This window comes from Hemiscyllium ocellatum, chromosome 3 (genome assembly GCF_020745735.1).
Source record: "Hemiscyllium ocellatum isolate sHemOce1 chromosome 3, sHemOce1.pat.X.cur, whole genome shotgun sequence".
NCBI lineage: Eukaryota > Metazoa > Chordata > Chondrichthyes > Orectolobiformes > Hemiscylliidae > Hemiscyllium > Hemiscyllium ocellatum.
In genome coordinates, this window is record NC_083403.1 from 82,902,711 (window position 1) to 82,915,736 (window position 13,026).

Below are 13,026 nucleotides of genomic sequence, written 5' to 3' on the forward strand. Positions count from 1 at the left end.
ATCTCCAATTGGGAGGAAGTTAGTGTAACATTTATTTAAAAAAATGAATTTTATGATATTAAGATACAAAAAATATGGAAGTAATTATAATATACAAACTTTACAAAACATTTTTTAACACCAAATTGTGGTTGCAATCACCTACCAGATAAGGTCATACAAATTATCGATGCCTTTGGCTCCAAGGTACAGAAGACGTTCACAAAATTCGTTATAGAGATTAGCAGAGAACAAATGCAATCTGGGTGGAGCCAGTCTCGCTTTCAACATGTCATGAACTGGTGTATGGGTCTTATAAAAATTCTTTCTGCTAATTGAAGCTGTCAATAAATAATAAAAACAACCATTAAACTTGGCATGTTCATTCTATTTATTAAGTATTAGGAAGGTTTGGTCAGGATAGTGTAATAGATGTTTTTTGTATGGGCTTTCAAAAGTCTTTTTAAAAATATTATCTACCTAATAGAGTTATTCGAAAAATTGAAGACCATGGGAGTACAAGGAGAGTGATTAAATACAAAATCAGCTTATGTACAAAAGGAAAAGGAAGAGACTAGTGGTGAATAGTTATTTCTCAGACGGGAATGAAATATACAGTAGTCTCCCCTGGGGATCAGTAGGAGGACCATTGCTCTCACCGATGTATATTAATCACCTGGTCATGCATATGTAGAGCATTATTTCAAAGTTTTCAAGGTGACACAGAACCAAAAGAGATTGGTAACACAACCTCCTTAGCTTGCCCAACAGCAAAATCACATTATAAATTAGATTAGATTCCCTATAGTGTAGAAACAGGCCCTTCGGCCCTACAAGTCCACAACAACCCTCTGAAGAGTAACCCACCCAGACCCATTTCCCTCTGACTAATGCACCTAACACTATAGGCAATTTAGCATGGCCAATTCACCTGATCTGCACATCTTTGGACTGTGGGAGAAAACCCGGAACGCACCTGGAGGAAACCCACGAAGACACGGGGAAAATGTGCAGACTCCACACAGACAGTCACCCAAGGCTGGAACTGAACAAGGGACCCTGGTGCTGTGGGGCAGCAGTGCTAACCACTGAGCCACTGTGCTGCCCTGTTATGGTTTGCAACTCTCATATAATCAAAAATGCTACCATAAAGAGAAGTGTAAAGTAGAACATTTTTGTAGGAAGAAATAATAAAGGAAATATAAACTAAATGGTGTAATTTTGAAATAGTGCAGGAGCCCAGAGACCTGGGAATGCCTATGTAAAGATCTTTGAAGGTCAATTTAAGAATGCTGTTGAAAAGGCATACAGGCTTCTTATTTTTGGAGTATGTAGCAAGGACATTATGCTGAATTTCTATAAAAGACTAGTTAGATTCCAGTTGAAGAATTGGCCAATTTCTCACACACATTTTAGGCAAATTTTACAGGGCCACCTCATTCCAAGTCAGATCCAATCAGCCCACTCACCTGCCTCACAGGTTATCCCCCCCACTGGTGGATGAGACTTCAGGCTGTCCACCCATCAAGGCCCCTAATAAGCCAAATAAAGCTCAATTAGAGGCCTCATTCTGCCTTCACAACAATAGTGTGTGCAACTAGAAATGATAGGCTGAAGGAGGGAGGCCAGTCTGCCGGTCCTCCCTGTCATTTCAGTCCAAAGGCGGGAAGGAAGTGGGAAGGGTTACTTTAGGAAATCTCCTGTTTGCAAGACAACTCCAAGATCATACCTCCTGTGATGATACTATGGCTTTCAGAGGTGCATTTTGTTCTTTTTTTATGTGAACAGAGGTTGAAACAGAAGCACAGAGTTGTGTGTTCCCAACCAATAAGGTAAATAGCTTGTGAGGCCTTGATTCTTTTTATTTTTAAAAAAGAAGTTGGTGCAAGAGAAGTAGCCGGAATGGGTGAGGCCAAGCTCAGGATTTTATTTTAATTTTCAGCTGTTGTTGCAGTTTGAAGCTGAATATGGAACCTGTTTTTCCTTCCTTGATTACACCTAAAAGTTTGGGTTCTCATCATGCTACAAAAATTACATGTGAGATCATCTACCTTATGGAATTTTCCTTTGCCAAAAGTGCTACTATATTGGAACAGTTGCTGTACAGATTTTAAATAATCTGTTATTCTGTTAACTTTTCCAATAGAGTTAAGTTATTCCAATTCTTTGTTCTTTTGTTTGTATTTTACCTATAAGAATAAAGTGTGTTTTGCTTAAAACTTGATAGTTTGACCAATTAAGTTGCATCTGGAATACACTTGCCTTTAAAAACAAGAACAAATTGGGGTCTAGGCTATCCTTAATATATTTTGAGGTGGTTTGGTCTGGCCCATAACACAGTGGGGGGCTCTTGTCAGGATCAAAAATCTCCAAGTCCAGGCTAGGTTTAGTGTTAGTGGATATAAAGATAGGGAGTGGCGAGTGTTGGTGTACTTTTTTTTAGCTATTGCATTCGGTTGGTTTAAATAGTGTGTCTATTGTCGTAATGTCTCTTTCAGTCACTTAAGAGTTTCCTGGAGGTGGAAGAAGTCACTTTGAGACTTTGACAGAAAGTGAGGAAGGCAAAGTTTTTTGGAATTGGCAGACAAGCTGGAGTTGGGATTGCCTTTGTGCGAAAAGGGGAGGTATATTGCAGCAATAGCTTGACATTTATGATGGCCAGAAATGTGATCATAATCACTGGAAATTGCTAAAATTCAACTGCAAATTAAGCAGCTTTAATTAGAGGGAATAGCAAGGGAAAAAGATTTTTTCTTTTCTAGCAGAAGAAAAAGGAAAGGAAATCCCTAGCAGCCAAAATGGAGAAAGTGAGTTTTTGAACTTTGGAGGTTAGAACTTAAAATTCAAAGTCCACTTAAAATGGCAGAAGTAGAGATGAAAGGTAGGAACAGTGATGAAGACAGCGATGGAGAGTAATCCCATCATAGTCAAAGGCCTGGTGGGAATCTGTTTCAAGTTGTGTGTTGCTGGAAAAGCACAGCTGGTCAGGAAGCATCCAAGGAGCAGGAGGGAAAAGAAAAATCAGTGTTTCGGGCCGGAGCCCTTCATCAGGACTCATTCCTGACAAAGGGCTCTGGCCTGAAACATCGATTTTCCTGCTCCTGACCTGCTGTGCTTTTCCAGCAACACTCTCCACTCTGATCTCCAGCATTTGCAGGGCTCACTGTCTCCTAGGGAATCTTTTTTAAATCCTGTCCAAGCACTGCCTAAGTTTGACAATGCTTGGATGTATTTAAGCCTTTCTTCATTTAATTTGAGAAAATTGCTGAACAAATGAAATGGCCAGCGACCATGCGGGCATTATTAATCCAAATGAAGTTAGAAGGTACAGCTGGTGCGGTATTTGCATCACTATCAGAAAAGGTATCTGGGGAGTATGATGAGCTGAAAGAAACCATCTTAAACGTGTATGAAGTAGTGCCAGAAGCCTACAGACAATGCCTTGGGAATCTAAGGAAGGAATGTGGTCAAATGTACATTGTGTGAGAAAGGATCAGTGTAACTTTAATATGTGAATAAAGGCATTGATATTAGATCAAACACTTAAAGAACAGCTTATTTTGGAGAAGTTCAAAAAAATGTACTTCCTGAAGTAATGAGGACTTGCGCAAGAGCAGAGAGTTAAGACAGCAAGATTAACAGCAGAAATGGCAGCTGATTGAGTTGGTTCCTTCCTCAAAGTTTGGCTTCCAACATCAATTTCAATCTGTGATGAATAAAAATTTGGGGGAAAGAAATCCTCCAGTGGTAAGGAAAAATGAGATTTCATTGAAGATATTAAAGATGGTACACCACAGGGTAAAAAGAAAACTCGGGGTGGGGGGGGACAAGAGAATTAAAGAAGCTCAGGTGTTTCATTGGAATAAAGTAGGCCACATGAAGTTGCACTGTTGGTGGTTTTGAAAAAGCACTGAGAAGATGGATGTGGGAAAACAGGGTAAGCAATTGAATTTTCTTTGGAGTGGTAAAGGAAGGCACAGTAGAAGCTTAAAAAGCTGCAAAAGAATGTAAAACCTGGTCAGGGCTTGGTTGAGAAGTAAGTGCCAGATCTCTCGAAAGAATGTATTTACCTGGTTTACTCATGTATGACAGAAGGAGCAAGTAAAGAAATTAAAATGTAGAGATATGGGAGTAAATCAATCTTTGGTGAGAGATGAGGACATATATAATTCAGGAGTATTGTCAGAAAACGTGGTAATACGATCCCATGTTTGCACCTTCCTGTTGGCCTCTATAACACAAACTGGCCCAATTTCCCCTTCCTTCCTTGCTACACACAAAGAATGGGATAGAACTTGGGTTAAACTGCTCTAATAGAATCTGAAAGTTTTGAGTGACTGAAATGCATATTCTGATTACAGAAATCTTGAACGCTTATTTACACTTTCCAACTTATTCCTTACCGGTACGCCATACAGCTTCTTGTACTGCCTCTTGGAAGTCAACATCTTTAGATTTAAAGAATATCTCAAAATCTTCCTCCTCTGTAATAAAAGTGAGTCTCTTCCCAGCAGCTACCACAGTAAAAACTGCTCCGTACTAGGAATTAAAGCATTTTATAAGTAATGAATGAACACCGTCTGAAAACTTTCTTCATTGTACAATTACAGTTAACAGATATACAATAGGAAAATTTCCTTTAACTTTATCTCGTCTTTTAGGACTTTGCGAACTAATTCAGCACATGCAAGAAAGTTCTTGCTCAGTTCGTGATCCGAGCCATGAACTTAAACTGAGCCTTCTGCTTTCCTGAAAGCAGAAATCCTGGTTAATTTTGATTATTGCCTTTCTAGTCCAGGCTTGCAGAGGATAATATAGCATTTTTAAAAACACTGCCTTTGTAGGATGTGGGTGTCGTTGGCTGGTCAGCATTTAGAACATAGAACAATACAGCGCAGAACAGGCCCTTCAGCCTTTGATGTTGTGCCGACCTGTGAACTATTCTCAGCTTGCCCCCCCTACACTATCCCAAAATCATCCATTTGATTATCTAAGGATTGTTTAAATCTCCCTAATGTGGCTGAGTTGACTACATTAGCAGGTAGGGCATTCCATGCCCTTACCATTCTCTGCGTAAAGAACTTGCCTCTGACATCTGTCTTAAATCTATCACCCCTCAATTTGTAGTTATGCCCTCTCGTACATGCTGACATCATCCTCCTAGGAAATAGTCTCTCACTGTCTACCCTTTTTAATCCTCTGATTATTTTGTATCTCTATCAAATCCCCCCCTTCGCAGCCTTCTTTCCAATGAGAACAGACCCAAGTCTCTTAGCCTTTCCTCATAAGAACTTCCCTCCAGACCAGACAACATCCTGGTAAATCTCCTCTGCCACTTTTCCAGTGCTTCCACATCCTTTCTGTAATGGGGCAACCAGAAGTGTACACAATATTCTAAGTGTGGCCGCACCAGTGTTTTGTATAATTGTGGCTCCAGAACTCAATCCCTCTACCAATGAAATCTAACACACCGTATGCCTTCTTAACAGCACTATCCACCTGGGTGGCAACTTTCAGGGATCTATGCACATGGACTCCAAGATCCCTCTGCACATCTACACTACCAAGAATCTTTCCATTGACCCAGTACTCTGCCTTCCTGTTATTCTTCCCAAAGTGCATCACCTCACATTTAGTGGCATTGAACTTCATTTGCCACCTCTCAACCCAATTCTGCAGTTTATCCAAGTCCCCCTGCAACCTATAACATTCTTCCAAACTGTCCACTACTCCACAAAATTTAGTGTCATCTGCAAATTTACTAATTCATCCACTTATGCCTGCATCTAAGTCATTTATAAAAATGACAAACAGCAGTGGTCCCAAAACAGATCCTTGTGGCACACCCCTAGTAACCAGACTCCAGGCTGTAAATATTTTCCATCAACCACCACTCGCTGCCTTCTTCCAGAAAGCCAGTTTCTCATCCAAACTGCTAAATCACCCTCCATTCCATGCCTCTGCATTTTCTCCAACAGCCTAACATGTGGAACCTTATCAAAGGCTTTACTGAAATCCAAGTATACCATGTCAACTGCCCTACCCTCATCTACATGCATGGTCATCTTCTCAAAAAAACTCAGAGGTTTGTGAGACATGACCTGTCCTTGACGAAACCATGTTGACTATCTGAAATCAAATTGTTGCTTGCTAGATGATTATAAATCTTATCTCTCTCGATCCTTTCCAAAACCTTTCCTAACAGAAGTAAGGCTCACTGGTCTATAATTACCTGGGTCATCTCTACTGCCCTTCTTGAACAAAGGTACAGCATTTGCAATCCTCCAGTCCTCGGGTACTAAACCTGTAAACAATGATGACTCAAATATCAAAGTGAAAGGCTCTGCTATCTCTTTCCTAGCTTCCCAGAGGATAAATCCCATCAAGCCCAGGGGACTTGTCTACTTTCACTGCTTCTAGAATTGATAACACCTGTGCGTAACTAACCTCTATCCTTTCTAGTCTAATATCTCGTACCTCATTCTCCTCCTCTTCCTGAGTGAACACCGATGAGAAACGTTCATTTAGCACCTCTCAGATCTCTACAGGGTCCACCCTCAACTTCCCACTTCTCTTTGGTCCTATTCCTACCCTAATCATCCTTTTATTCCTCACATACCTCTGGAAAGCTTTAGGGTTCTCCTTTATTCTATGTGCTAAAGACTGCCCGTGTTCTCTCTTTGCTCTTCTTAACTCTCTCTTTTAAATCCTTCCCATCTGATCTGTAACTCTCCATCGCCTCATCTGCACCATCTTGCCTCATCAACACATAAGCCTCTTTCTTCTTAACAAGAGATGCAATTTCTGCAGTAAACCCTGGTTCCCTTACCTTATAACTTCCTCCCTGCCTGATAGGAACATACCTATCAAGGTCATGCAATATATGTTCCTTAAACCAGCTCCACATTTCCATTGTCTGCATCTCCTGCATTTTGCTACCTCATTCTTTGCATCCTAATTCTTGCCTAATCGCATTACAATTGCCCTTGCCCCATCATTAACTGTGGCATGTACCTATCTCTTCCATCGCTAAACTAAAAGTAACTGAATTATGGTCACTCTCTCCAAAGTGCTCACCTACAACTAAATCAAATACCTGGTCTGGTTCATTACCAAGCACCAGATCCACTGTGGTCTCCCCTCTTGTTGGCCCATCCCTAGTTGCCCTAGGGATGGGGGTGAGGAGCTGCCTTCTTGAACCACTACAGTCCATCTGTTGTGGGTTGACCCACAAATGCTATTAGGAAAGGAATTCCAGGATTTTGACCTGGTGACAGTGAAGGAATGGTGATATAGTTTCAAACCAGGATGGTGAGTGGCTTGGAGGGGACCTTACAGGTGATGGTGTTCCCATGTATCTGCTGCCCTTGTCCTTCTAGATGGAAGTGGTCGTGAGTTTTGAAGGTGCTATCTGAGGATCTTTAATGAAATTCTGCAGTTTAACAATAACAATATAAATTCATGTAGTACCTTTTTAATGTAATCAAACAATCCAAGGCACGTAACATGAGCGTTACATATCACAATATGACAATAAGGAGATTTAGGTTAGAAGATCAATAGCTAGATTTTGATAAATGTTTTACAGGAGAAAAGTGAGGTAAACAGGCAGAGAGGCTTTAGGAGGGAATCCAGAGCTCGATGCCTGGGGCGAAGAGGTCATAACCACCGATAGTACCACAATTGCGATCAGAGATATTCAAGAGGCCAGGATTAGAGCACTACAAGTACCTCACATTACTCTGGGGCTGGAGAAGATTACAAATAGAACAAGGGACAGGCCCAAGATGGATTTGCAAGCAAGAAGGATAATTTTAAAATCAAAATATTGCTTGACAGGAATGTCATTCTGCCAATGTAAATAAGGGAGAATTAGACTTGATATGAGTATAAAATAGGAGACTCCAGTGCAGAGAAAACAAATATGATTGAGGATTTGAGCAGATGATGAGGTGAGGCACAGGATAATGTTATGGAGGTCAAAATGGGTGGTGGCATGAATACATGTGCAAAAAAATTCCCCATTAGATATAACACCAAGAGCACAAATAGGCTGTTTTACCCTGAGACAACTGTTGGAAAGAAAGATGCAGGTAGAAGTGAAGTAGTAAGGACATGGAGCAAGGCCTTAAATATGGTTCAAAATTCCCAACACTTAACAGCTGCAAATTTCAGCTCCGTCAGTACTGAATTGGGGTAAACAGACTGATAACAGTGCAGTAGAGATAGGTGGTAGTGATATAGAACTGGGTATCGTCAATACATTTCTGAAAACCAATCTTGTGAATCCTGATGATGTTGCTGAGGGACAATGTGCAAGAGAAATATGAGGGGTTCAGGATGAATCCCTAGGGGACAATAGAGATAATGGTGCAGGAGAGGAAAGTGAAGCCCAATCAAAGTGACACTATGATCTTTTTTGCGAGGGGAATGAAATATGAGAGTGTTGTTGCAACTGTAGAGGGCACTGGTGGGACCTTCCTGGAGTACTGCATACAGTTTTAGTCTCTTTAAAGAAAGATCTACTTGCATGAAAGGCAACTCAGGTTCACTAGGTTGATTCCTAGGGTGCAAGAGCTGTTTTGAGAATACATTAAGGACAAGAGAATAAAATCCCTTAGAGATCAACAAGGCCACCTTTGTGTGGAACAGTAGGAGATTGGTGAGATACTAAATGAGTATTTTGCATTTAAAGTTTACAGTTGGGAAGGACATAGAAGCTAGAGACCTTGGGAGAATAAATAGTGATATCTTGAAAAGTGTCCACATTACAGAGGAGGAGCTGCTGGACTTTTGAAAATGCACAAAGGTAGGTAAATCTCCAGGATCTGATCAGGTGTGCCCTGGAACTTTGGGGGAAGTTAGGAAAGTGATTGCTGGGCCCCTTGCTGAGATATTTGACTCATCAACAGCCACAGGTGAGTTGCCAGAAGACTGGAGGTTGACAAACGCAATGTTATTATTTAAGAAAGGTAGTAAAGAAAAGCCAGGGAATTATTGACCAGTAAGCCTGACGTCAGTGGTTAAGTTATTGGAGGCGATTCTGAATGAAATGAAACTCAATTATCCAAACTTGATGGGCGGGCACTAGTTCAATAGGATAACCGATTATTCGGAAAATCGATTAAATGCCTTTCTTTTGGGGCTCAAGAGTTTTAAAGTCTGCTCCCTACTCAGGAGACTGCAGCAGCACAGCGTGTGAGACCCCGCCCCCAACATCACCCCACAACCTGGTCCAACACCACCCCATTCCCCAGCACAAAGCACGCGAGTACCCGTTCCCAACCCAGTCCAAACCCGCCCCTTGCTCCCAACCCCACCTCCCAACTCTATTCAACCCCGTACCCTGCTCCCAATGACGCCCCAAACCCATCCGCCAACCCGGTCCAAACCCGGTCCCCTAACCCAGTTCAACCTTGTCCCCCACTCCCCAGCATAATGTGCGCAAGCCCCCCATCCACCCCCACCCCTCCTCCGGGGCATCTGGACTGCACACCAACAACGCTGCTGCTGCTGCCTTCGTGGGATAAGTCTCCAAATAGCACAAAGATGCGCACACACACAGCCACACACAACTTTTTGCTGCAAATTTTTCACAGGTTCTATGTTTCCCCTGTACAGGACAATGTTGGAGAGATTATTCCCGGGAAGCAGGGAGGGGGCATTAGGGTACACCCCTCTGTAGAACTCCAGAGAAAGTGTTGAGAGAGGGTGGGAGGTCAGTCATTTGGAGACTCTACCTGTTTAATCACTGTAAACAAATGACACGATCACTGCTGGAAACATGTCTTTGATGTAATGTTTCTATCGGGACTTCAATCTTCTTCAGATAACCCAATTTTTGGATAATTAGTATTTGGATAATCGAGTTTCCTCTGTACTTATTCGGAAAGGCAAGGACTGATTAGGGAGAGTCAACATGACATTGTGCAAAGGAAATCATGTCTCACTAACTTGATTGAGTTTTTTTTTGAAGTGATCAAGAAGATTGATGAAGGCAGCATGGTGAATCAGTTCTGCAGTTATCAAAGTTTGAACCTAACATGTAACTATCAGTTAAGTCCCATGAAATTAACTGTCCAAAGTGAAGGGTCCCAGGAAATCACCTGTCAGAGGTTCAAACTTTATGGGCAATTTCCACAAAGTCTTATTGATCTTGAATGTTTCCTCTAATTTGTTTTGTTTAGTGATGACCAAGGTGTTATCCATGCAGCGGACCCAAAGTTTGGGTTGGATGGTTGGCAGAGCTGTTTGTTAGAGTCTCTGCATTCAAGACCATCAATAATACCCTTGGTGGCATAAAATTCACTAAAACAGAGGAAGACAACAATAAACTGCCATTCCTAGATGTCACAATAGAGTGAACAAGCAATGGGAACTTCAAACCAGCATTTACAGGACCAAGTATTGGAATACAGAAGCAATCATCTCGACATCCACAAACAAAGCTGCATCAGAACATTATTTCAACGAACCAACACACACTGCAGCACAAAGGAACTACGCAGAGCAGGGGAAAATCACCTGTACTGTGTATTCAAAAAGAATGAGTAGCCAATGAACACGGTCCACTGATTTCTCAGCAACAAACCCAAACAAGCAGATAAAACATCCAGAACCCTAGCCACTCTCCCCTACATCAAAGACATTTTGGAAATGACTGCCAGACTACTTAGACCCCTTGGCATCATGGTAGCCCACAAACCCACTAACTGAAATAGCAGCTAATGAACTTGAAAGACCCTATACAGACAAGCAAAACAAATGTCATTTACGAAATACCATGCAAGAACTGTAACAAACACTACATTGGATAAATAGGCAGAAACCTAGCCAGCAGGATACATGAACATCAACGAGCGACAAAATGACATGACCCTTTCTCACTTGTATCCTTACATACAGATAAGGAAGGACAACACTTCGACTGGGACAAGACATCCACCTTAGGTCAAGCCAAATAGAGACATGCATGAGAATTCCTAGAAGCATGGCATTCCAGTCAGAACTCTCAACAGACACACTGAGTTAGACCCCATTTACCACTTGCTCTGAAAAAGAACAGAAATTACATCACCAAGGAAATGACAACATCAACCCGAAGAAACCCAAACCTATAAATAGGGTGACGGACCACCTGGAAATGAACCTTTCAGCTTAGCAAGCAAACCTACATCCAGAGTCCAACAAGTTTATTTGAAAGCATAAGCTTTCAGAGTGTTGCTTGTTTGTCAGGTGAAGTGATGAAGAAGCAGCGATCTGAAAGCTTGTGATTTTCAAATAAACTGTTGCACTGCAACCTGTGTTGTGTGACTTCTGACTTTGTTCTTTCCAGTCCAACACTGGCACCTCCACATCACAATTCCCACAAAGGCAGTGTGTGGGTCTTATCCAGCGCACATGTTGGGTCAGACATGCCATATTGATGATCCGGACCATAAGACACAAACAGAAATAGGCTATCAAATCAGTTCTTCTATTCAATGAGATCATGGTTAACCTAATCATCCTCAACTCCACTTTCCTATTCTTTCCCAATGATTCTTTTCCTGATTAAAAATGTTTCTGGGTCCGTGCAAAGATCTGTAGCTCGGGTGCCAGTTGGCGTGGTTGTGGGGATGTTCTCTGAGCTGAGAAGTAGATTTGCAGACGTTTCATCCTCTCTGCAGGTGACATCTTCAGTACTTTGTGACCTTTTGTAAAGCACTGCTGTACTCTGTCCTCTGGAATTTATTTGGTTAGCTGGCAGTAGGAGCAATATACAAACGTGGACGCTCTTGTGGCATAGTAGTAGTGTCCCTACTGCTGATCCAGGAGGACAGAGTTATACTCCACCAGCTCCAGAGATGTTCAGTAACGTTTTTGGACAGGTTGTTTAGAAAACATGGGAACATAAAGTTGGGACCTTCGTGATTTTGAACACGTCTCCGTGAAGCAATGTCGTTATTAACTGCCCCAGCAGAGGGACTTGTGAGGCGCAGTAAACAACAAATCTATGTACAAATGTTAGGCTCCGTTTCGCTAAGATTAACTGAAACAAAATCATAGTTTGTCTATACTTGACGATGTTTTATATCAGAAATCAAGCTGCTTGTATCACTAGAAATTAAAAGTAGCAAATGCAATCTTCTCATCCAAGTTTAAGCCGATTGGCGGCGATACCTACAGTCAACAATGTGATTATTGTTTATATATTGATGGAGACATTTTGTTTAAATGGTGATACTTGGGATTTTTACCTGTGCTCTGGCTTGTTCGCTAAATTCAAGTGGAGCTTTTCCGAAGCGGATAGAAGCCCTGATCCAGGGTATCCAGCCGCTAATGCACGGAGGAGCCGATTGCTTGCCTGTCACCCTCTGCTTCAACAGCCAGTGCAGTAGAGCCAGCAGCATGGGAAGCAAGAACACAACACAGCTCACACTCGCCATTGCGACGCGAGCAGTTTGCATAGAGCCAGAGCGAGTTTAGGGCTGAGCCGCCCACAGCAGATGATGGACGGGAGAGTGGAGTACGTGTGGAAGGAAACCAACCCGATTCTGCAGAGCCAGCCTCCAGCTGAAAAAGCAGTCGACTGCATGCCATTATACAGCACCATTGGGACATATTACTGAATTCGGAAAGATATTCCAAATGTGTCATTTTTATTGTCATATATAATCAAATGACAAAATAGTTTCAATTTCCCCCTATTGTTAGCCAGCAAAATCCCCGAACCACATTGGCACTGTCTCCAAACCTTCATTCTACCAAAATGGACCTAAACTCTCGGGATTGAAGTTGTGTCCTTGCAGGGATAACGTGCACACTCAGTGTTTAGCAAATATAAACAACCCTTTATAAACAACTATCTTAAACTACAGTTTCGAGTTCAAATGCTATCTGCCACATATATTTATGATAATATGTTCAGACTAATTAAAGTATATATAGTGTGTGCCCTCTGTGAGAAACGAAGCTCACTCACTTCAATAATTTCAATCCAAGACAAGATCTGAATCAGTAGTGTCATTTATTTCACTCTTGCAAGAGGGGTGTGGTGTCTACTGT

The 13,026-nt window shown here is 41.7% G+C and overlaps 1 protein-coding gene across 1 annotated transcript in view; it reads right to left on the reverse strand.

Moving 5' to 3' along the window:
* The window catches only part of LOC132806530 (24-hydroxycholesterol 7-alpha-hydroxylase), a 51,387-nt gene extending 38,999 nt beyond the window's left edge, over positions 1-12,388 (reverse strand). The window contains exons 1-3 of the mRNA XM_060821253.1: positions 12,219-12,388; positions 4,383-4,518; positions 146-320 (exon numbers count right to left, since the gene is read on the reverse strand). Coding sequence (XP_060677236.1) covers positions 146-320; positions 4,383-4,518; positions 12,219-12,371 — 464 coding nt within the window. The 5' untranslated portion in view covers positions 12,372-12,388. The remainder of the gene's footprint in view (positions 1-145; positions 321-4,382; positions 4,519-12,218) is intronic.
* Between the last annotated feature and the right edge of the window lie 638 nt (positions 12,389-13,026).